This window comes from Gopherus flavomarginatus, chromosome 8 (assembly GCF_025201925.1).
Source record: "Gopherus flavomarginatus isolate rGopFla2 chromosome 8, rGopFla2.mat.asm, whole genome shotgun sequence".
Lineage (NCBI taxonomy): Eukaryota > Metazoa > Chordata > Testudines > Testudinidae > Gopherus > Gopherus flavomarginatus.
The window spans coordinates 68,425,059-68,450,793 of NC_066624.1; the positions used below are offsets into that span (position 1 = coordinate 68,425,059).

The following is a 25,735-nucleotide window of genomic DNA, read 5'->3' on the forward strand; positions in this document are numbered from 1 at the left end:
CAATATCTGAGAGGGAGGAGGTACGGAGCATGTTTTTAGAAGTCTTAAAAGAGAAACACTCTGCTACGGAAACAACAGAACCCAAAACATAAAAAAAGAAAATCAACCTTCTGCTGGTGGCATCTGACTCATATGATGAAAATGAACAGGCATTGGTCTGCACTGCTTTGGATCATTATAAAGCAGAACCCGTCAACAGCATGGACACATGTCCTCTGGAATGGTGGCTGAAACATGAAGTAACCTGAATCTTTAGCGCATCTTGCAATGCCAGCTTAAATAGCTTAAATATCTTGCAACACCAGCTAAAATAGTGCCATGCAAACATCTGTTCTCACTTTCAGGTGACATTGTAAACAAGAAGCAGGCTGCATTATCTCTTGCAAATTGTAACCAACCTTGTTTGTCTGAGTGATTGGCTGATCAAAAAGTAGGACTGAGTGGACTTGTAGACGCTAAAGTTTTACATTGTTTTATTTCTGAATGCAGTTTTATTTACATAATTCTACATTTGTAAGTTCAACTTTCATTGTAAAGAGATTGCACTACAGTACTTGTATGAGGTGAATTGAAAAATTTTTTGTTTTTGTTTTTTACAGTGCAAATATTTGTAATAAAAATAAATATAAAGTGAGCACTGTACACTTTGTATTCTGTGTTGTAACTGAAATTACTACATTTGAAAATGTAGTAAACATCCAAAAATATTTAAAATAAATGGCATTCTATTGTTGTTTAACAGCACGATTAATATTTTTAGTGGCTTGACAGCCCTAGTTTTTTTAATGGTTGCAAACTAATGAGACTCAATATTTGTTTAGGAAAATAACTATAAAGTACACATTAAAATATGATTAAAATTGATAATTTAAATCAAGGTTTCCTGCTGATTGATTTAAATCATGATTAAAATTGGTGATTTTAAGTCCTTTGATTTAAATCATTCCACCCTGGCCCTTTGTGGCTCTAAAATCAATGAATTATTCAGAATGATGAACAAAAATACCTTTTACAGGATTCCATGTTAAGTCATAATCCTTCTAATTAGTATCTGAATGGAAATACTTTTTACACAATGTATAATTATCCAGTGGGACTCATAGTCACAAGATTTTCATGCTATAGGCTAGATCTTCAATTTGTGTAAATTGTCACAGCTCAGTTGGAATCATGACAATTTACACTAGCTGAAGATTGGACTTTTAAGATTTGAGATTGATAAGACACTTCAATAGGTAATTAAAACACTCGTCGTTACATTAGATATCAGAAGAGATATAAACACTCATGATTTATGGGTATAACTCAACGACTAATTACCTTGGAATAAGCAAGAATCTTTCCTACATGGGTAAGTGATTTCATAATTGACCTTCACAGGGTTTCTTGAACTATCAAGTACTGGTCACTGTCACAGACAGGATACTAGAGTAGATGGATCGCTGCTCTGACTCATTTTGGCAATTTCTGTGTTCCTAAACAGGATATGTCAGTTCTTAAAATCAAAAGGTAATCTCAGTATACAGCAACAACAAGCAACAGTTTAGGGCAGGAAATGAAGATGAATAGTATATTGAATTGAAATTGCAGGGTGAATTTAGGAAGACAGCCATAATTAGCTCAAGTGTAATATAGCTAGGACAAGAGTTAGATCGTATTTCTTATGAAAAATGTCATGTGATCCTTAATGACTACAAAGGATCAAGGGCTCAGTTTCACATCACATCTGATCCATCAACACAGCACTTCCTAACATCCTGCTGGGATGCAGATTTTGTACATTTACATAGATAAAAACTAAAAAAGAAAAACCCCAAACCTAGGAAAGTCCATAAAAAAGAATTATGCTAACTGGATGTAGGTAAGGTACAACGAGACGTAATGGGCTTAATTTAGGTTAGATATTAGAAAAGCTTTCTAACTTTAAGGATAGCTAAGCTCTGGAATAGGCTTCCAAAAGAGGTTGTGGAATCTCTGTCACTGGAGACTTTAAGAACAGGTTGGACAAACACCTGTCAGGGATGTTCTAGGTTTACTTGGTCCTGCCTCAGCATGGGGGGAATGGCTGTCTCCAGTCCCTTCCAGACCTACATTTCTATGATTCTGTGAATGGTATAGTTGCACAGTTAAATTGCTAAAACTCAGGAGAATCCAGAGCTAAGGTTGCAAGTACAAACTGTCCCAGACTTGGTCTGCATGGTGTACAGAGTAGTCTTGTGTAAAAGATCCAGCGTGTGTTCCTAAGGCCGCAATCCTGTCATGAGCTAAGCACAGGCAGTATGCAGATGCAAGCAGTGAAGCTCATGGGAGGATCATGGCAGAAAAGACTGTGAGATGCTGCATGTGACCATATAACTGGGGCCATTGTCATGAGTGGCAGTGGACAGTTAAGGACACCTGCAAACTTCCCATCTTTTGAGTGTCCAGTGGGCAACCCCTCGTTCTGTGAAGTGGTGGTTCTGTATGGAATCAGGCCTGGCTCTCAGAGACCCCTCAGCAAACCCTGCCCACAGAGGATTGCCTGGGGCTGTCCTCTCCCCAAGCAAGGCCTCCCCATCATCACTTACCAGGGAGGTCATCCCTTGCCCCCATCAAGCGTGAGGGAGCATGCCAGGGGGCAGCAGTGCTGGGCTCTTCCATGGCCCTCTGTCCTCAGGGAGACCGCCCTCAGAAGGGAGTGAGGGAGAAAGCCGCACTTCCCAGCTCAGCTATTCAAAATGCAGGACCTGGTAGTAATGGAGGACTTTACCTATCCAGACATCTGTTGAGAAAGTAATACAGCAAAACAAATTTTTCATAAGTTCTTGGAATGTATCAGGGATAACTTTTTGTTACAGAAAGTGGAGGAAGTAACTGAGTGGGCAGGGGGTGGTGGGGGAAGAGCCAGTTAAGACTTGATTCTCATCAACAGAGAGGAATTGCTACTGACTCTGAAGGTGAAAGGCAATTTTGGTGACAAATATCAGCAGGGTATCCATATTAGTCTGTATCCATAAAAACAACGAGGAGTCCGGTGGCATCTTAAAGACTAACAGATTTATTTGGGCATAAGCTTTCGTGGTAAAAAACCACTTCTTCAGATGCATTAATTTGGGTGACAAACTCAGAGAACTGGTAGGTAAGGTCCTATGGGAAGAAAATCTAAGGGAAAAGAGTTCAGAGAGCTGGCAGTCCTCAAGAAGGCATATTCATATGCAACTGCAATCTTATTAAATGCAAAGGAAAGATAGGGAAAATAGTAAGAGGCCAATATAGTTCCATAAGGAGCTCTTTAATGACCTGAAAATCAAATAGGAACCCTACAACTAGTGGAAACATGGCCAAATTTATAAGGAGGAGTACAAAATAACAGCACAAGTATGTAGGGATAAAATCAGAAAGGCTGAGGCACAAAATGAGTTACATCTCGCGATGGACGTAAAGGGCAATAAGAAGACGTTCTTTAAATACATTAGGAGCAAGAGAAAGACAAAGGAAAACATAAGTCCTCTACTTAGCAGGCAAGGAGAGCTAATAATTGATGACATGAATAAAGTTGAAGTACTTAATGCCTATTTTGCTTCAGTCTCCATTAAAAAGGTTAATGATGACCAGATACTCAACACAATTAATATTAACAACTGGGGGAAGGAATAAGTCAAAATAAGGAAAGAACAGGTTAAACAATATTTAGATAAATTAGATGTATTCAAGTCAGCAGGGCTTGATGAAATTCATCCTAGGGTACTTTAGAAACTAGCTGAAGCAATCTCGGAGCCCTTAGCAATTATCTTTGAGAAAGTATGTAGGACAGGAGAGGTCCCAGAAGACTGGAGAAGGGCAAACAGTAATTGTCTTTAAAAAGGGGAACAAGGAGGACATCAGAAATTATAGACCAGTCAGCCTAACTTCAATACCTGGAAAGATATTGGAGTAAATTATTAATTGGTTTATAAGCACCTGAAGGATAATAGGGTTATAAGGGAATAGTCAACATAGATTTATCAAGAAGAAATCACACCGAACTAACTCTGTGTTCTTTTTTTATTGGATCACCGGCTCAGTGGGTTGGGGGAAGCAGTAGACATGATATACATAGATAGTAAGGCTTTTGATACAGTTCCGAATGACATTCTCATAAGCAAACTAGAGAAATGTGGTCTAGATGAAATTACTATAAGATGGATGCTAAACTGATTGAAAGATTGTAATCAAGGAATAATTATCAATGGTTTGCTGTTAATTGGGAGGCCATATGTAGTGGGGTCCTGCAGGGTCAGACATGGATCTGGAACTAGTCAATATTTTCATTAGTGACTTGGATAATATAGAGAGTTCGCTTATAAAATTTGCAAATGACACCAAGCTGGGAAGCAAGTATCAGAGGGGTAGCCATGTCAGTCTGTATCCACAAAAATAACAAGGAATCTGGTGGCACCTTAAAGACTAACAGTTTTATTTGGGCATAAGCTTTCATGGGTAAAAAACCCACTTCATCTGAACTCCATGCATCTGAAGAAGTGGGTTTTTTTACCCACAAAAGCTTATGCCCAAATAAATATGTTCGTCTTTAAGATGCCACCGGACTCCTTATTGTTCAAGCTGGGAAGGGTTACAAGCACTTTGGAGGAGCGACAATTTCAAAAAGAGTTGGACAAATTGGAGAGAGTCTAGAGCAACAAAAATGATAAAAAGTTTAGCAAACCTGACCCATGAGGTAAGGTTACAAAAACAGGGCTTGTTTAGTCTTGAGAAAAGATGACTGAGGGGGACCTAATAACAACCTTCCATTATGTTAAGGACTGTTATAAAGAGGACTGGGCTCAATTGTTCTCCAGATCCACTGAAGGTAAGACAAGAGGTAAAAGGTTAATCTGCAGCAAGGGAGATTTAGGTTAGATATTAGGGAAAAGTCTCTAACTCTAAGGATAGTTACAAGCACTGGACCAGGCTTCCAAGGGAGGTTGCGGAGCCCTCACCACTGGAGGTTTTGAAGCAGAGGTTGGACACACAGTGGTGCTGGAACTGGGGGTGCTGTCGTACCCCTTAGCTTGAAGTAGTAATAACAAACACCAGATAGATGGTTTCCATTATTAGCAACCCCTCCACACTATAAAAATTGTTCCTGAACCTTGTAGGCAAACCCCATCGGGGATGGACTGGGGTTGGGGGTCCTGTCTCAGCACAGGGGCTGGACTAGCTGACCTCTCCAGGCCCCTTCCAGCAACGGTTACCTCCTGGCCAGCATTTGAGTGGTCTGGCCAGTTTTTGAAACTATTGTAAAGAACAAAATTGTTAGACACATAGATGAACATAATTTATTGGGGAATAGTCAACATGGTTTTTGTAAAGAGAAATCACACCTCACCAAATCTATTAGAATTCTTTGAGGGGGTCAACAAGCGTGTGGACAAGGGGATTCAGTGGATATAGTGTATTTATATTTTCAGAAAGCCTTTGACAAGGTCCATCACCAAAGGCTCTTAAGCAAAGTAAGTAGTCATGGGATAAGAGGGAGGGGCCTCTCATGGATTGGTAACTGGTTAAAAGATAGGAAACAAAGGATAGGAATAAATCGTCAGTTTTCAGAATGGAGAGAGGGAAATAGTGGTGTTCCCTGTGTGTCCTGGGTCCAGTCCTATTCAACGTATTCATAAATGATCTGGAAAACGGGGTAAATAGGTGGCAAAATTTTCAGGTGATACAAAACTACTCAAGATAGTTAAGTCCCAGGCATACTGTGAAGAGCTACAAAAGGATTTCTCAAAACTGAGTAACTGGGCAACAAAATGGCAGCTGAAATTCAGTGTTGATAAATGCAAAGTAATGCACATTAGAAAACATAATCCCAACTATACATATAAAATGATGGGGTCTAAATTAGCTGTTACCACTCAAGAAAGAGATCTTGGAGTCATTGTGGATAGTTTTCTGAAAACATCCACTCAATGTGCAGTGGCAGTCAAAAAAGTGAACAGAATGTCGGGCATCATTAAGGAAGGGGTAGATAATAAGAGAGAAAATATCCTATTGCCTCTATATAAATCCATGGTACACTCACATCTTGAATAGTGCGTGCAGATATAGTAGCCCCATCTCAAAAAAGATGTATTAGAATTGAAAAATGTTCAGAAAAGGGCAACGAAAATGATTAGGGGTATGGAACAGCATATGAGGAGGGATTAATAAAACTGGGACTTTTCAGCTTGGAAAAAAGATGAATAAGGGGAGATATGAAAGATTTCTATAAAATCATGACTGGTGTGGACAAAGTAAACAAGGAAGTGTTATTTACTCCTCTCATAACAGAAGAACGAGGGCCACCAAATGAAATTAATAGGCAGCAGGTTTAAAATAAACAAAAGGAAGTATTTTTACACACAACACAGTCAACCTGTGGAACTCCTTGCCAGAGGATGATGTGAGTGCCAAAACTATAACAGCATTCAAAAAAGAACTAGATAAATTCATGGAGGATAGATCAATCAATGGCTATTAGCCAGGATGGGCAAGGGTGGTGTCCCTAGCCTCTGTTTGCCAGAAGCTGGGAATGGGTGACAGGAGATGGATCACTTGAGGATTACCTGCTCTGTTCATTCCCTCTGGGACACCTGGCATTGGCCACTTTTGGAAGAGAGGTTACTGGGCTAGATGGACCTTTGGTCTGAACCAGTGTGGCCGTTCTTATGTTCTTTTTATGGATTTGCCAGTTGCCAGAAAAATAATTTTATCTGCTGTTTTTTTTAATGTAGGTCTAAAAGCTTTCCATTATTATAACAATACACTGGATATTAATGTTAAAAGTTGCTGCATCCAGCTAAAGATGCTAAGATGTTGCTGCTAAAAATAAGAAATAGCTGGAAACAGCAAATAGAAATTCAAGAAACAGACCCAATAGATTGTCTTTACGTATGATGTGCCAAATTGGTCACATTCAGGCATGTAGTGACTATATCCAATCAATGCAGTTTGGGGAAAAATAATCTCGAGAAACTTGGCCAAGGTCAGAAAACCATGTTATTGAGCTGACATCTGTTATTGCTCTAGATACCACAAGTGGCTGTCAAGGGGGGGGGGGGCGGGTTGCGACGTTAGCTTGCGGTTGGCGTTGCCCTAGGCTTGTCTGGGGTGCAGGGTGGCTGGGTGTTTTGCAGTTCAAAGGTGAGAATCGCTCCAGCCCCACTGGCTCTGATTTTACTAGGGGGTGGTGTCTCCATGGGCACGTGACAGGGCGCCACAGCAGCTTCCTTGCACGTGACCCTCCTTTTCCTTCCCTTGTAGCTTCAGGGCCAGGGGCGCCCCGTCCCCCCGCGCGGAAGTGACGTGCGGCTGCTCAGTTGCTGCGCAGCTCTCCGGAGAGGGACGGGAAGGCGCCGCCGGGACACACAGCAGCAGGAGGCGCAGGCCCCAGCCGCCGCTCTAGCTCCCGCCCCCTCCGACTGCGAGGCTCCGCCCCCTCCCCCGGCCGCAGCAGACACCGAGCTACAGAGCCAGAGCCGGGGCCGCCACCACGAAGCGCTGCAGCCTGGTGAGTGCGGGTCTGCGGATGGCGCCGGCTTCCGGACCCCTCCCGCCCCCGGTGCAGAATGGGGCCGGAGCCGCGGCCTGCCGCTGGGCTGGGGGGCGGGAGGCGCGAGGCGCGCAGCCTGGGGGGCCCGGTGGGGCCGATGTCCGGGAAGGGAGGGTGTAGGCTCCGGCCCGGGGTTTATTTACCTCCGCGCGCCCGGGTGCGCCCCTCCCCCCCCCCCGCCCGGGCTGCGGCCGGCCCCTGCGCTGCCCTCCCTCCTCTCGGGGGTGACAGCGGCGGGACTCCGGCCCGGCTGCGCGGGGGCCTCCTCCAGCGTCCGCCGCCGAGCTCTGGGAGGCCGGGCGCGCTGCCCTTCAGGCTGGCAGGCCCCAGGCCGGGATGGCTGCGCCCCGCGGCTCCGTCCCCTCACGGCTCTGGTATTTCCCCGGCCCGGAACGTAGCTGGCACTACGAACCGCCGCCCCGAGCATCCAGCGCCGATGGGACCTCTGGGTGACTGCCGGCCCCAGCCACCTCCCCTGCGGGCGCTAGCAAAGGAGCAGGCCGCTTGCAGCAGCCATCGCAGGCAGCAAGCACGATCCAGAGGCAAAGGAGGCTCCTGGGCACTTTCTGTAACAGGTGTCAAAAATGGCTTGGCCTTGAGGACGCTAGCGGCCAAGTGATGGGCAAGGCATCCAGTGGTTGTCAGCCATGTTCCTTTCTTTGGCCAAGTCTACTTTTAATTTTGCCTCTCATTTTTTTCTCTTCCCCTGTCCCCCTGAGAAAGTTACTGCCCTAGAATAAAGTCAGAGAAGAGGTTAAGTTTTAAGCTGTCCTGCAACATATTGTTAGTTCCCTACTGATGTAGGCTAAATGACAGTCTTGCCAGGACCTTTATGAAAATGATATTTGTATGCTACCAGGTGGTCAGAATCAGCAAAATTATGTAAATAATAGTTAATATTTCCAGTGCATGCTGAAGAATCTTGCAGTGGCTGAGTGTGCAGCTTATCAAAACAGTACCATGTTCGATAGGCTTTACTATTTTGTTTGTGAATAATTTTATTTTTTAAAAAAAGGTGTGATCAAGCCTACAACCCTAGAAAGGTTTCCGTGATTTAAAAAATCGAATATGAATTGTACTTTAATTGGACATTCCCCTGCAGCATTTGAAACAGACAGCACAACTTTCTGCTGAAATTTTTATTGTTATTCCATCTGAGAAATTTTGTCCCTCTAGTAACGTGCTGTTGCTTCAGAGATCAGTAGTAGAACTGCACTTTAATATGTATTATTTTACAATCAATTTAAGATGCTTACTACTAGCATATTTCTAAAAGCTGGCTGACCCCCCTTAATAAATTACAAACAGCCAATAAGTAAAAAAAAAAAAAAGTAAGTACTGCTCATAAACACAGTAGCTTGCATTTTCCTCTGCCTCAAGACAAAAAAATCCTGCTCCAAACCAGTTAATTCTACTTAAATAAAAAAAACATAAAATTTTACACTTACCAATCAAGTATTAACACGCAAGGGTCTTTGTCTAAATGTGTATAAAAAGTTTGTAAAATTTATGTAAAACAAAGGCTTCTGTACCAAGGTACAGGCTCTCCTTTTTCTGCAAATAAAGCATTTTTCCTTATCCCTGTCAGGCTGTTAATTGGCTCTCAGCTAGGCAAACCCAATATTTCGGTAACATATATTTTCTAATTTGACTGGATTTTGTCTGAATTATTATAATTTCATAGTGAGACTTCTAATTGGAAATGTCATAACACACAGCTTCCCAAGTTTTGTATTTTGTGGCATTAATTATGTATTTTAACTTCCAGGTTGAAAGACAGGAAGAATTAGAAATGCGTTTTTAGGTTCCATCTTTGTGGGGAACTCATGTCAGTTGCCTCTCATTTCTAAAAGGTGTGCAGAATAAAGTGAAAACTAACTTTAGAAAGAAACCTTGTAGGCTAATAACTTACCAGAAAGAAGAAACGTTGTCTTAAGTATGCATATATATTGAAGTGGTTTTGTTCTTCAAGTGTTCATTTTTTCCCTTCCACCTGAAAATCTGTTAAGTGCTCAAAATCAGCAGAGAGGGTAGTGGTTGTTTTGTTTTTGTAGGACTCTGATTATCAAGGAACTGGAGGGTCAGTTACCTGATCGTACTTTCTCACAAATTATATAACATATCTCCTCAAGAATCAGAGGGGTAGCTGTGTTAGTCTGGATCTGTTTTCTGCTGGATCTGGATCTGCTGCTTTTACATATCTCCTCAATTATCTCATGAGGCACAAAAAAAAAAAAAAGTCCTGTTAAACTCTGATTGTGTGTGTGATTGCTGTATCACTGGGCTAGTCTGAGAGGACTTTGCTTCAGATGTAACTAATGGAAATTTTACATAAAGTACTAAGTAGGGTAACATTTTTCTTATATAGGGAGATTCATTGCCATTCTTAAAGAGGAAGAGTATCCTCCAGCTCTTTTGCATTATGTATTTGTACCTCTGGAAAGGTATAATAATGTAAATAAATTACAAATGATACTTGTTAACCCTCAGGTTCTTGGCATTGCCTGTCAGTTTGTAGCACAACTTGCCTTAATAACTGATGGGGTAAATCTGCACATTTAAATTGCTTCCTGTAATTTTAAAATTTACTATAATGTATAATCGTAATATTTTGTGTTCTCAGATACGAGTGCAAATAGAGACTTTAGATATTAGTTTGTGTTTCAGCTTTGCAATTCAACCTTTAAAAAATTTAGAACCACTATTAAAACTTACAAATGAGAAGACTGATTTAACATATTTGAAAAGGAATTCCTTTACAGACTTGCAAAATCCTGAGTTCAGAGCTCGCTTTTCTTCCTGCCTGACTTGTGGCTAAGGCATGAGACTGGAAGCCACACATGGGTGCTATTCTCACCTGTGTCACAGATTTCCTGTGCAATTTTGGGAAGTCACTTAATCCCTCTCCCTCCATTTTTTTTTGTTTTTTTTAAAAATGGGGATAATACTTCTCATGGGGAAGCTGAGGCTTAATATTTTTGAAGTGTTTTGAGGTCCTTGGATGGGACTATATAAATGCAAAGTATCCCTAAACATCTAAACAGGACAGGAAGTGCTCTCCTAGGCCTTGCCTATGTTGGAAATTTCCACCAGTGCAAAACCCCTAGTAGTGATAAAGTAAATCATAACTGCAACATGCGCAGGGGTTTGCACAATTGTATGGACCTCAGTGACTGAAGTCTTGGCAAAACACCATGTAGTTAAGGTTTTAGCCAATGTCAGCTGTTTCAGGGCAAAAGAAACCTGAATTCTGGTCTTTGCTTGTAGATAATGAAGGAACTGATTTATAAAATTAAAAGGTCTCTAAACATTGAATTTGCTGATTTTGGAAGTTCACTGAATTATTTAAAGCTTTACATTTCTAGGTTAAGCTTCATAGAGGTGAAATCAGTGAGCAAAATCTGAAAACACCTCATGTAAAGTTGGGCAAGGGAAGACGTTTGACTGTAGTCAGAAACATATTGACAGACCAACAGACACAAATCTCAAGTGGAAACTTAGAATTTGCAAGGTGGATTCTAAAAGTGATCCAGAATAGCTAAATGTTAAATATTTTGAGTGTTTCCTTGAACTCTACAGGATGGGTGCTGAATGAAAATATACTGGATTATAGTAAGCTTGTGCCTTTGGGAAGCAGCCTGTTTAGGTGAGATTCTTCCCAACTCCTGTGATGTGAAGCATCTAATGAAATGAGTACAAAGCAATGTTTAGCAGATTGTTACAGTTTTTGTTCTGCAATTGAGGTGTAGTAGGATTTGTGAATACTAAACTTTGTTTAAATATAATAAACCTGCTAACCTTTTTAGAAGCCTTACAATTTTGTTTTTTCATGCATCTTTGTGTAGAAATAATTTTAGAAATACATTCTTAACTCTTATGATCCATCCTAGAAACACTTCCTCAGCTCTAACTGTTGTAGAGGTATTTTCCAGCATCTACATCAGATTAACCAAAACAGTTCCAGCTATAGCAGCCTGTCTGCGCGTGCTCAGCTTCCTGGAACGCTGTTGGGGGGTAGGGGGGAGAGGAATGAAGTTTTCTGCATGTTGGTCTCTGCCCAAAGGTCAGATTTGGCAAACTTGAGCAAAAAAAAAAAAAGGGGGGGGAAACATTTTTTCCCTATTAAACATTTCCAAGCATACTTCAGAATAAGTTATAGATAAAATGGCTGAATATAGACTGAAAATGACAAGCAATACAGAAAAGGCTGGGGGTTTGCAGCCCCCAGGAGAAGACTGCATGATTTCTAGCACACAAACAAGTTGGGTCCTTCACTGAAGATGTGGAAAGTATTATTTTTCACTGAGTTGAGTTGTGTCTAAGGCTCAGTCCATGCTTGGAAAATTTGTAAGCATTTTTCTTTACTGGTATAGCTTCATCCAGTGGTGGAAGCTGCTGGTTAAACACCACAATTGTGTACACACCTGCTGTGTCCAATTGCAGCTTCCTTTGTTGTTAGCACAAATGAGCCTACTTTGGTTCAGATACATGTGTACAAACTTTCTAAGTATGGATGCCTCTGAAATGGAAGAAGTTGACATAGTATTAATAACAGCTCTGTGCTTCCCATAAGGAGGCTGTGTGATGCAGTTTAAGGCTGTGGTTCCTTACCTTGCTTGTCTGGAATCCCCTTTGTGCTGGCTCCTTAATCTGCATCTCAGTTGATGTGATGCCTTGCTGGAGCTGCTGTCTCGCTGTTTTTGTCCAGTTTCTCTAGAATTCTCTTCTGGATTTGTTTTTCAGCTTTTCCCAAGTTGCATGTTCTTCAGCTCTATTGCTTATTTATGACCGTGCAGGTTTTGTTTGGTTTTTTTTGCTATTCCCATTGAATACTCTTACTGCTTCTTCCCTTCTCCAGAAGTCTCCCATGGAACTTAGTAACTGGGAGGCAACAGTTCTATAGAGATTGCGGAGAGCCTCACTTTGAAAGAGGAGGTCACAGGGCTGAGGGCACCAGAGAGAGGGAGAGATTTGTGATAGCCCTGCAGGTGTGAGTACAGAGGAATGGCCATCTCTCAGGGCATTCACTCCATGATTTGGAAATACCAGGACTAAAGGAAAGCTGGGATCTCATGGGGTTTTTTTAAGGCCAAAAAAGGCAGAATGCCTTAAAACATTGAAAGGGGGACAAAGATGGAAATAGGAAGGCAACGTACAACACGAAAGATTTACTGATGTGTAAGTGGATGAAAGTTAATTGATTCAGAAAAGAGCGAAAAAGACAAAGTAAAATGGCACAGGCTAGTGAAATATTAATCCTTAAACCTTACTGTGATTGTAAGGAAAATATCCCACAGCTTTGTACATGGAGGAGTGAGTGAGTCAGGAAGTGTTGTAGAATGTTGTTGCTAATGGGAATTAGGTCAAATTGCTCCTTTATAGTTCGGCAGGTAGTAAATGCGGCTACAGGTAATGTTCCTTAATATTAGTCAATGTAAATTGTGGGTTACTGTCATTTAACTTGGTGATATTTAGATTTTTCTGTGCTGGAGGTTTGCCTGTTTTTTTTTTTTAAGGTAATGTTTGTATTGCTATTAAATAAAATTGAGTTCATGTAGTGCCATTTTCTGTGGTATTTTGGATTTTCTATTAAACTTAATACAGTAGATGATTTTGCGGAAAGCATAGTAAATTTCTATTTGAACAAGTTCAAGAGGCTTCTTTGCTTATGGTGTTCTGTTCTAGAAACAATTTTGACGAAGTATGCTCTTTACTCATCTTAAATCTGGCTGACCCTTTTTGCTGTTTATATTGTTTGATTGCTTGCATTCATTCATGTTAGCTAGTGAAGCTACACTGGCCAGTTTAAATTTAACTCCCTTACAGTAGTAAAACAGTAAGCCTTCAATGTTGCAGGTAATATTTTAGTTACTGAAGCCCTTTATTTAACTTCATAAACTTTCTATACTCAAAAGTTTTGTGACAGTTTTGGGCCTAAACTAGTAGTGTCCCTTCATATAACATTTACAGGTCAAGCAATAGAGGGAGAGAGGGACTCAAGGATAATGGAATGGTTAGTTCTGGTAGAAAGCCTCTTTTGCTACCAAATATTTTAAGTGAAGGATTGGCACTAATGGTCAGAAAAGAGGAGACGTACCTGCAAACGTATTTAAAACAGAGGACTGGGATAATGTGCCATACTTGGAGAAACTCAATTTTTTAAAAATTAAAAGCAGTACAATTAACTCAACACATAATCTTGTTTCTAAAAATCTCTAATAAAGAAAATTTTATTTTTACAATGTGCCAAACTGACAGTTTGAAACTGGAATCCCTTATAAATAGAAAAATTAGTGAAGCTTCCTTGCAGTCTTACTAATACCTCAACCTTGACTTACAGTATCAGCTCTAGAAGTGGGAGCATGGTTTAGCTTCTGTACCTGTTAAGCTTTTTGCCTTTCTGCTGATTGTGGCTACTTTTGAAATTTGGACACTTATAGTACTGATGTAGACTAAACTTGAACATATGAATTGTGGTGCTGTTTTCATACTAATTCTGAACCATTTAGTTTAGAACCCTTTTTTCCAGCTATTTTGTTTTTCTTAGGCTATTGATGCTTCAGGAATTTAAATTTGAGAGATTAGAATCCCATGCCAAAGAGATTCATTTATTTTATAGCCCTTACTCCAGACTGCCAAGAGAAGCAGTAGCAGAGTATGTTTGGGTATCACAGATGTAATCTTACAGTAAAGGAAGAGAAACAGGAGGAAGAAAGTCAAGATTCAGATGGAGGTGCAGATAAATGGAGAAGGCAAGGCTAGGGGGAAGCTGAAGTAGTGTTTTGATGATAGTGAATGCTAGTTTGAGACAGTTAAGTGGTTTTATATTTGCGTGGAGAGCAGGGGATATGAGTACAATTTGAAAATAATACACTCGACTAGTGGGGAAATACTTTGCCATTAGTAACCACTCCTTTAGTGAACTCAGGGAAAAAAACATTCTTAGAAACTTTTATACAGGAGCAGCACAATTGTTTCTCTAGCTGCACTTTAAAATGTGGATGGCGGGATGGGTGGCAGAATTGTGCATTTTCCTTCCCACCAAGTGTATTTAAACTCCTACAAGGATTCTAGGGACGCCATATGCCTGCCTAAGTAGTTCTGATTATGTTCTTGTTTCCTTTTCAGTTACTGAAATCATGAATCCTGTTTATAGCCCTGGATCTTCTGGGGTTCCCTATGCAAATGCCAAAGGAATTGGTTATCCAGGTAAACAACTGAATTTCTATCTTAAGTTTTCTTTCAAACGGATGCCTGTGGGTTGTTCATTATAACCCTGTCAGTGTAGACACTCAGGTGACTGACTTGTGAATGTTTCCATACCTTCTGATAACTTTCACTCACCAAGTTTATAATTTAAGAATAGATCACCTTGATTGATGAGTCCTTCAGCCCTCACATAGATTGCGCCAATCACATCAAGACTAGATGGGACATTTAAGTGCCTTGATTGTGTGTTGTATTTTGTGTTCCTTAAATTAGTCTGGAAAAAAGTTACCTTAAGGGCTGTAACTAAATTTAAAATTAATGGCCTCTGAAGGGAAACAATTGGGTCTACTATTTCCCCGTTGTTGGCTGAAAATTTCCTTTTATATCCTGCAATTTTTGTTTATTAGGCATTGGCAGTTGTGTGCCACAAATAGAGTGCCAGTGCTAGAGATTTTTAAACAGTATTTTTAGTGATGCCAAAACGATAGGGTTCTGTTTATTTCCCTTATTTTTTTTCACCCCTGTTCTGAGGTTTTCTTTCTGTTTCTCATCCCCAAGCCTTCCTCCTTTCTCACAACGCAATGCTTAGTTTGAGTAGGTGTGGCTTCCAGAGCCTCCAGGAGTTCAGAAGTAACATAAGACCATTAGGCCTGGTCTACACTACGAGTTTATCTCGAATTTAGCAGCGTTAAATCGAATTAACCCTGCACTCGTCCACACAATGAAGCCCTTTACTTTGATATAACGGGCTCTTAAAATCGATGGCTGTATTCCTCCCTGACGAATGGAGTAGCACTGAAATCGACATTGCCATTTTGAATTAGGGTTAGTGTGGCTGCAATTCGACGATATTGGCCTCCGGGAGCTATCCCACAGTGCACCATTTTGACCACTCTGGACAGCAATCTGAACTCTCATGCGCTGGCCAGATAGACAGGAAAAGCCCCGCAAACTTTTGAATTTCATTTCCTGTTTGCACAGCATGGAGCGCTGATCAGTACAGGTGACCATGCAGTCCCAGAATCAAAAAAGAGCTCCAGCATGGACCATACAGGAGATACTGAATCTGATCTCTCTATGGGGAAATGAATCTGTTCTATCAAAACTCCGTTCCAAAAGACACAATGCTAAAACATATGAAAAAATCTCCAAAGTCATGATGGACAGAGGCCACAACAGGGACTCAGCACAGTGCTGCATGAAACTTAAGGAGCTGAGACAAGCGTACCAGAAAGCCAAAGAATCAAATGAATGCTCACGGAGGGAGGGGCAACTGATGACTGTAGCTATCCCACAGTTCCTGCACTCTCCGAAAACCATTTGAATTCTGAGCTGAGCTCCCAAAGCCTGAAGGGTCAAAAACATTGTCGCGGGTGGTTCAGGGTATATGTCATCAGCCCCCCCACCCCCGTGAAAACAAAGGGGAAAAAAATCATTTCTTGCCTTTTTTCAATGTCACCGTATGGCTACTGGATGCTACTGGCAGACGTGGTGCTGCAGCACTACACGGCAGCATCTCCTTGCCTTGCCTTGCAGACGGCAGACAGTACAGTAGGACTGGTATCCGTCGTTATTGTCCTGTGAGTGCTCCTGGCTGGCCTCGGTGAGGTCAGCCGGGCGCCTGGGCAAAAATGGGAATGACTCCAGGTCATTCTCTTCTTTAAGTTTTGTCTAATAGAGATTCAGTCCTGCCTAGAATATCATGGCAGCTGGAGGCTTCTGTCTCAGGCTGCTCTCCCACTCAGCAGCACTGCATGGTCGCGCCTACCCCTTGCTACCAGGGCTCACAATCAGATACTTAGACCTCTACATTTTGCTGCAAATAAAAAAATTAAGCTGCCGTTTAGAACTGTCCCCCAACATACATATCCTGGGACATTTTATATTTTACCAGTGTCAACCAAAGGCCCCCACACAAATGGAGGTTCAGTCCTGCCTGTGCTTCTATCCTAGTACTTATCACAGATTTCCATTTTCGGCTATAGGCTGAGGAAGTGCAGAATGGTGGTTCACTCTACTTTGCTTTAAGCCAACCGCCCTCCCCTCCCCCCTTTGATCTCTACTTGCAGAGGTAATAAAGTCAGCGTTGTTTCTTATTCGTGCATTCTTTTATTACTTCATCACACAAATGAGGGGATAACTGCCACAGTAGCCCAGGAGGGGTGGAGGAGGAGGGAAGCAACGGGTGGGATTGTTGCAGGGGCACCCCCTAGAATGGCATGTAGCTCATCATTTCTGTGGGATGCCTGGGGCTCTGACCCGGAGCGACCGTTTGCCTCTCTAGTTCTTTAGTAGGCTTGCCTGATATTCTAGTCAGGACTGACTCTCCATTAGACAAAACTTAAAGAAGAGAATGACCTGGGGAGTCATTCCCATTTTTGTCTGTGCGCCCCCGATGCACCTCACCAAGGCTGGCCAGGAGCACCCATGACAGCAGCAGACGATACAGTATGACTGGTAACCGTATTTGTCAACTTGCAAAGCAGCAGATGGTACAATAGAGCTGGTAACCGTCTTTGCTAACTTGCAAAGGCAAGGGGATGCTGCTGTGTAGCACTGCAGTACCGCGTCTGTCAGCAGTATCCAGTAGACAGACGGTGACAGTGAAAAAAGGCTGAACGGGCTCCAAGATTGCTGTGCTATGGTCTCTGCCCGGGCAATCCAGGGAAAAGGGCGCGAAATGATTGACTGCCATTGCTTTCACGGAGGGAGGATCAATTGACGACATTTACCCATAACCACCCGTGACAAATTTTTGGCCCCATTAGGCATTGGGATCTCAACCCAGAATTCCAATGGGCAGGGGAGACTGCGGGAACTATGGGATAGCTTTCCACAGTGTAACGCTCCGGAAGTCAACGCTAGCCTCGGTACATGGACGCACACCGCCGAATGAATGTGCCTAGTGTGGCCGCGTGCACTCGACTCTATACAATCTGTTTCCAAAAATCGATTTCTGTAAAATCGGAATAATCCCGTAGTGTAGACATACCCTTAGTTAAGCCTATCCAGAGTTCAGTGAGTGTGTGAAGCGAAGAAATATATAAACATTTTTTCTGCCATGAAGTATTTAAAGTGATTATTCTATTAAATAACTATAGATATGAGAAGTATAGACCTTTTAGGGCAGGAATTGCTCTGTACATTATTTTTTTGTTGCTTTGTCCATTCTGCTTTTAAATGTTCGAAGTGATAGGATTTATAACTTCCATTGAAAACTGTTCTCCAATTTAACAAGTCGGGAACTTGTTTTAGTTTCATTCTGTTTGTTCATATGCTGTTCAGTCATACTAAATTCATTATTTGTGTTCACATCCTTCAAATATTTATAGGTATTTGAATCTCTGCTTGGCCAAATTATGCATAGAAATAATTAATCTTCTCATAATTAAATTTTTCCAATAGCCTAATTTTGTTGCTCTCTGAATCTCTTTCAATTTACATATCTTTCTTGCACTGAAGTGCTGTTGTAATAATTGGGCCTACAGATTTACTGTAATTGGAAGCTCAATTGTAAAAAGTATGTAACTGTAAAATGTCACAATGACCTGTAAAATGCAAATGTTAATGGAATAAATACAAGAGAGAAACTTAATTAGTCTGAACAAGAAAAGTCTCCTGATGATCACTTAAGGACTCTTAATATCACTTTTGGAAAACAAAATGTGGAACTGAAAATTAATAAACCAAAATTAGTGTGTCCAATATTATATTTAATTAATGGACAATACAACAAGTGGAAGGGCTATTCCACCCATCTTTCCCTGTTTGGGTCCTTAAAAAAAAAAAAAAAAAGATTTTTGGGGGGGGGCGGGGAGGAAATAGGGAAGCACAAACTGAGCCTTCTTGAATGAGTTTCACCATCATGGCCGCCACCCATACTGTTTCCTGGGGCCCCGGCCTTCATCCTAATGAAGAGGGATGTCCTGACCAGATCAAGCTACAGAGGGATCCAGGTGACACCACCATCCCTACCAGTTATAGCTGAATTCCAAATACCACCAGAGATGAATCCGGATCAGACTTTAACAGCAGCATCAACAGCTCCAACCCATCTCCTCTAACTTCTCTTTTAATCAAAAGGACAGTGATTACCCTCTAAGACTGTCAAGCAAGGGTTTTTCCTTTTAAAACTCTCCAGCTAAAGGGAGGGGAACAAAGAAGTCATTAAAATAATGAAGACCTTACTTAATACTTTATAGTTCAAATGCTTTACCTGTTTTTCCACTTTTTTATTAGAGATACAAAAACAAAAAATTACTAAGGATTTTTAGTGGTTTTTGCCATGGTACGAAGCAGATTAAAGTCTTTGTATACCAATCCCCGAACCTTGGTTAACACTTTTAATGTTAGACAGTGACTGGGTTATGTTAACATCTTTTGGCCCTGTACTACATCTGAATTAATACAATACTGCTCTGAACTGAAAGTAACATTCCAGATGTGATGTATCGACTGCATCTATTGCCTATTCTTCTGCTAAATATTATGTAGACTATGACCAGGAAATAAAATTATGGTTTTTACAGCGCCAGGAAAAACTAGTTAGTCCCAGTTTAAGGCGTTTTCTGTTTTAAAATCTTTCATGAATGCACACCACATTACACTTCCTCTCAGTTACTTGTTCAGATTGTGGTTACATAAGGCAGTGGATTTGTAGATTAATTCAGGCTGGTACAACTCAAAACTTCAGTGGGTGCAATATTAATATATGTAATTGATAATACTCACCTTCGGAATGTCTGTATACATTTTGGTTCGGTATATTTTCAGAGAAGATATATGTCATGATTCATTTCAGTTTAATATTGTATAAATAAAAGTCAAATGATTACATAAAAATGACAATGCAAAGTTGTAGGCTTGAAGCATTAAAGCAATCAGAAGCATGCAGAGTTGCAGATTACCTGTCCAGGTCCATTTATCCATACAACATTTTGTAGCAGATCATCAATTTTGGTGTAGTGGATAGACCAAGCCTATTTCTGAGTTCTGAATGAATGTATCTAGAGTTTGGGAAGACTTGTTCTTTACTTGCTGAACCCACTGGATACTGATGCAGTTTTTCCCAGTTTCTCTTTTTGAACCAGGTTTAAGCTAGTATTTACCAGCACACTATCCTAAACTAGTTTTTCCATGGGAAATTGCCAGCCCTCACTATAAAAAAGTTCATGTAGCTAGTAAGACTTAAGGTTATTGAAATAACTTAAAATAATAGTTCAACAGTTGCTGTACAGAATATTGCAGAGTTGAACGTCTATAGAAACAGTCTTTGAAAAACTTTGCCATCATTTTCATTGGTTATTATATTGCCTACATTAATTGATGCTGGTTAATTTGTTTTTCATCCAGAGTGCATGATTTTAGTCATGATTTAAATCAGCAAGCAGCAAACATTTAAATAATTGATTTTTAATTTGTGTTTTGCATTTGTACTTCAGTTATTTTGCTAAGAAAAGGTTTATTTTTTGGTTAGTATAGCCATAAAAACATATTTGCAACCAAATGTTGTCTTTACAACACTACATTTGGTACTTTTTGCTAGCTAGGGGCATACAAGATACCCACACACACTTGTTTAAGCAATTCTATAGCTAAACATAAGTTTATTCAGAATCTAGTTTTTTATGTTTATTCTATTAGAAAGTGGTGAATTATGTATTTTAGATCTTTTTTTTAACTTAGAATTTGTCAGGCTACGTGAGATGGAAATTGGAATTAATTTACAAAATCAGTATTTTTAAATTTTTTGTTAAATAAAAGTACCTTAAATGTGCTGGATACATTAAAAAAAAAAAAGTTTAACACATGTTAAACAAGGGAAGTATTAGCAGTAGTTAGTGAGTTGATTATTTCTGATCACCAGGGGCCAGATTTTCAAAGGTATTTAGGTGTATTTAGCAGATAGGTGCATAGTGGGATTTTTCAGAAGCACCTAAGCAAGAGGTTGCTGAACTCCCATTCAAATCAGTGGGAGTTATTTAGGCTGTTAATATGCTTAGGTGCTTAATGTGACTTTTCGAAGTGCTTATCAGTTTCCACATGATACTGATTGCCTTTGTAAAGCACTTTGGGATCTATGGATGAAAAAGGTAACAGGTAGTTGGTATTATATGCATCTTTAGGTACCTAAATACCTAGGGAAAATCTGGCCCCTCTGTACTTCGTTTTTAGAATTACTAGATCTCATCCCCTTCCACTTTCCTTTGTTCATAGATTGGAAGAGAAAAACAAATGTTGCTGTTCTTTCAACTCAGTTTCTCAGCTGTGAATGAACTAGTCCAAATATAGAGTATTTTGTCTGCATCTGCTAGCTAAACTGAAGCCAGAAGAAATTGAAGGAAAATCTTTACTGTATAAGAGAAAGAACATACATTTGGAAAATGTGTGTAGTTAAAGCTGTACCCTGTAAATCCATTAAAACTTGATAACTCTCTGATGTAGCAAATATAATTGATTTTAGTAGATGATAGTACATTTAGTTAGTAACCTAAATTGTCAATTTCATTATTTAATTTAAACAGGACACTAACCTCAGAACTTTTACTAATGTTTTCTTTTTAGTGTTCAAATATATATTTAGTGTCAAGCTTTGTTTACTAGTCGTTTTTAGCTTAGCTTTGTATTGTATGAATACACTTGGAAGGTGGTAAGGTGTTAGGGAATAGTCAGCATGGATTTGTAAAGAACAAATCGTGTCAAACCAATCTGATAGGATAACGAGTCTTGTGGATAAGGGAGAAGCGGTGGATGTGGTATACCTAGACTTTAGTAAGGCATCTGATACGGTCTCACATGATATCCTTATCGATAAACTAGGCAAATAGAATTTAGATGGGGTTACTATAAGGTGGGTGCATAACTGGCTGGATAACCGTACTGAGAGAGTAGTTATTAATGGCTCCCAATCCTGCTGGGAAGGTATAACAAGTGGGGTCCGCAGGGGTCTGTTTTGGGACCGGCTCTGTTCAATATCTTCATCAACGACTTAGATGTTGGCATAGAACGTACGCTTATTAAGTTTGCGGACAATACCAAACTGGGAGGGATTGCAACTGCTTTGGAGGACAGGGTCAAAATTCAAAATGATCTGGACAAATTGGAGAAATGGTCTGAGGTAAACCAGATGAAGTTCAATAAAGACAAATGCAAAGTGCTCCACTTAGGAAGGAACAATCAGTTTCACACATACAGAATGGGAAGAGACTGTCTGGGAAGGAGTATGGCAGAAAGAGATCGAGGGGTCATAGTGGACCCCAAGCTAAATATGAGTCAACAGTGTGGTGCTGTTGCAAAAAAAGCAAACATGATTCTGGGATGCATTAACAGGTGTGTTGTAAACAAGACACGAGAAGTCATTCTTCCGCTCTACCCTGTGCTGGTTAGGCCTCAACTGGAGTATTGTGTCCAGTTCTGGGCACCGCATTTCAAGAAAGATGTGGAGAAATTGGAGAGGGTCCAGAGAAGAGCAGCAAGAATGATTAAAGGTCTTGAGAACATGACCTATGAAGGAAGGCTGAAAGAATTGGGTTTATTTAGTTTGGAAAAGAGAAGACTGAGAGGGGACCTGATAGCAGTTTTCAGGTATCTAAAAGGGTGTCATCAGGAGGAGGGAGGAAACTTGTTCACTTTAGCCTCTAATGGTAGAACAAGAAGCAATGGGCTTAAACTGCAGCAAGGGAGATTTAGGTTGGACATCAGGAAAAAGTTCCTAACTGTCAGGGTTGTTATAGGTTGCCTAGGGAGGTTGTGGAATCTCCATCTCTGGAGATATTTAAGAGTAGGTTAGATAAATGTCTATCAGAGATGGTCTAGACAGTATTTGGTCCTGCCATGAGGGCAGGGGACTGGACTCGATGACCTCTCGAGGTCCCTTCCAATCTTAGAGTCTATGAATCTATGAATATGGATTTTTCATATATCAGTTAATCATTCAGGGAATTAAACAGGATGAATTAAATTAAATTGATAAAATGACTTATAAAAATCACATGTAAATCTAATGCCGTAAAACAGTATATTGACAGATTAAATTAAATTACTATATCTTGTCTAGTTCAGGTTTAAAGGGTACAAAACATACTCTATTAAGTAACTGATGGAGGCTGGGATTTGTTTAATTAAAGGTAAGACACTTTTAGTAAGTACATGATTAAAACATCCCTGGCCTCCTTTTTGATAAGATCACTGAATTTTTCTTCAGAACTGCTGAATTTAGCAGGATGTTTTGATGCTGAACTGGTCCCTATTTTTAGAAGGCACACTTTATATGAAGGTACTGATGTCTTCATAAATACAAACATAGGGAAAAGGGTTTTTTGGGACTAAAACTGTTAAGAAGGGTACTTAGGCAGGATTACAGTAACAAATGAGTAGTCAAGAATGAAAACATTTGATTTGAAGACTAGTGCAGGAGTCGCCAACCTTTCAGAAGTGGTGTGCTGAGTCTTCATTATTTCACTCTAATTTAAGGTTTGCATGCTGGTAATACATTTTAACATTTTTAGAAGGCCTCTTTCTATAAGTCTATAATATATAACTAAACTATTGTTGTACGTAAAGTAAATAAGGTTTTAAAAATGTTTTTAAAAAGCTTCATTTAAAATTAAATTAAAATGCAGATCCCCCCCAGACCTGTGTGCCACTGAAAATGAGCTTGAGTGCCGTCTTCGGCACGCATGCCAGAGGTTGCCTACCCCTGGACTAGTGGGTTACGGAGAGAAGTTGTTTAATCTGCTACTTATGTTGTGATGTTTGTTTACATTTCATACAAGTAATTTCCTCTAGGAATGTTTTGTTTTAGCTCAGTATGAACTCTTACTGTGGAGCAAAACCTATAAAATAAGGACAGAGGATTGAAAAGCTCAAACAACCTTAAAAATAGTGGTGTTAGGTGGCAAGCTTTAATTAAAGCATTTGGGTTTTAATTAACATCTGAAGTCAGTGAAATAACATAGTATATCCCTGAGTCAATTATTGACACTATGGATAAAAATATTTTCTTTTAAATAAAAACAAAAATCATTTTTAAATTAATTTAAAACTTTCTAAAGTTTGAAATTGACAACATATGTCAAGGCCTAAAATTATCTAATACAAAAAAAGCAGTAATGTTTGCTGCCAATTTAAGGCAGTCAAACCACTGAACTGATGGAAGTCACTGGCTAAACACCTGGAAACAAAGCTTGTTGAAGTGACAAACAAATTTTGCCAGCAGTATCCTCTGCTACAGATGCAGAAAGAATATTTTCTTTGCAGTTTATTAAACGGAACAAACTGAGTGGTTCAAAGTTAAGAAACCAGTTGAGAGTTGAAAAAGCAAGTGAGCTTTTTTTCCTTTCCAATCTATAAATAAAAACAAAATGAGAGGTTGGAAGCTGCTAAAATCTTGAAGGACATGGGGACTGAAAACAGTCACTTCACTAGCTGCTGCTATTTCCTTTGTTTAATCATTTTTTAAAGGAAAACCCTGTTTTGATGATAATTTCTTATGCATCCAGCACATTTAAACTAGTTTTATTTAATAAAAAGTTTCAAATGCTGTTTTTGTGCACTTAGTTGCATTTGAATTTCCATCCAAATAGAGCTTGACCCAAATCACAAGTAAAAAGTTATCTAGTAAAGAAGAAATGCATCCTTTTCTAACGTAATCGGAAATGTAAAAATTAAGCATTTGAATAAAGATAACTGAAGCAATTACTGCTTAATAAGTGTATAGATATAGGTATCCTGGTTAGCAAAAAGAAGCATCAAATTTAGCGTAAAGGCTGTATTTAGTTGTAAGTTAACATGTTTTAATGGTTACCAACCAAGGAAAATAACTACAAAATACAAAGGCAAAACACTATTGAAATGGATGATTTAAATCAAGGTTTCCTGCTTGCTGGTTTAAATTACCAATTTTAATTATTATTTAAATCAGTCCACCCTGATGGTCTTTCACTACGTGCTATTGTCACCTTAGAACTTGGTTCCTGTCTTTCTTGACATTGGTTTAGTCATAGTAATTGGGTACGTCAGTGTCAAGGTTTCAACACAGCATTTTGCCACTCTGCCAGAGTGAATCACAGATTGTAACTACTGAGTGTCATTGTGGGTGGTTGAAATGATAGGAGTATAACTAACATCTGAAAACAGAGACAAATCTAAGTTAAATAAAAACAAGATATTTTGGAGGGTTAAAGTTGGCTTTTACTGTCCAATTTGGAAAACTGTGATCCAGGAAATGAGTCACTCACTTATATATCTTCTTTTTACACAGTGAAAAGGGCTCACTCAGAGTTCAGTAGCCTTAATGCATTTCAGTGTTTGATATTCTTTTGGATTATTTAATATTAAAGCTTGCAATCTGACGGCAGTTACTAGTGAGCTGGCTAATTCAGATTTTTGCTGAAAGTGTGTTTGGGGAGCATGGGGGTTGAGAAATGGGAACTGTTGCTTACTACGCTTTTTAGCTTTTCTTCTCAACTAGTAGTCACATGAATTTTGAAAAATTGCAACTTTCATTGATCTTTGGTCAAAACGTGTCATGCACAACAAATTCTCTGAGAACAAGAAACGTTGTGTTGCTTATCTAGAAAATAACCTGGAATTGTTCTCTTTTGTCATAGCTGGTTTCCCAATGGGCTATGCAGCAGCTGCCCCGGCCTATTCCCCCAACATGTACCCAGGAGCAAATCCTACCTTCCAAACAGGTATGCATAAAATACTTATTGCTTAGAAATACTCAAAAACTATATTAGAAGCATTTAAAATTGGGGGTGAGGAGAAATGCATAATGTTTTCTTTTACTTTGAAAATAGCATAAAATGGTGGCCTTCCAAACTAACCAGTGACTTCAGTTTTTGCATCCGGGGGTGTTTACACAGTGTCCACATGCAGTCTCCTATTATAGATAAGAGAGGACTTTAACTTATTTTTGGGGAGGTTTGAGTTATTTAGTTGCCAGAGACAAGTATTAGGTAGGTAGTTAAAATC

The 25,735-nt window shown here is 39.8% G+C and overlaps 1 protein-coding gene across 3 annotated transcripts in view; it reads left to right on the forward strand.

The window, feature by feature from the left end:
• Positions 1-7,314: 7,314 nt before the first annotated feature.
• Positions 7,315-25,735, forward strand: part of FAM168B (family with sequence similarity 168 member B) — a 38,875-nt gene continuing 20,454 nt past the window's right edge. The window contains exons 1-3 of one of the 3 annotated variants that reach the window (XM_050964119.1): positions 7,315-7,507; positions 14,678-14,758; positions 25,369-25,452. In XM_050964119.1, coding sequence (XP_050820076.1) covers positions 14,689-14,758; positions 25,369-25,452 — 154 coding nt within the window. In that variant the 5' untranslated portion in view covers positions 7,315-7,507; positions 14,678-14,688. Of the gene's footprint in view, positions 7,508-11,590; positions 11,613-14,677; positions 14,759-25,368; positions 25,453-25,735 lie in introns of those variants that run through there. The other 2 variants (XM_050964117.1, XM_050964118.1) reach the window with 2 other exon arrangements.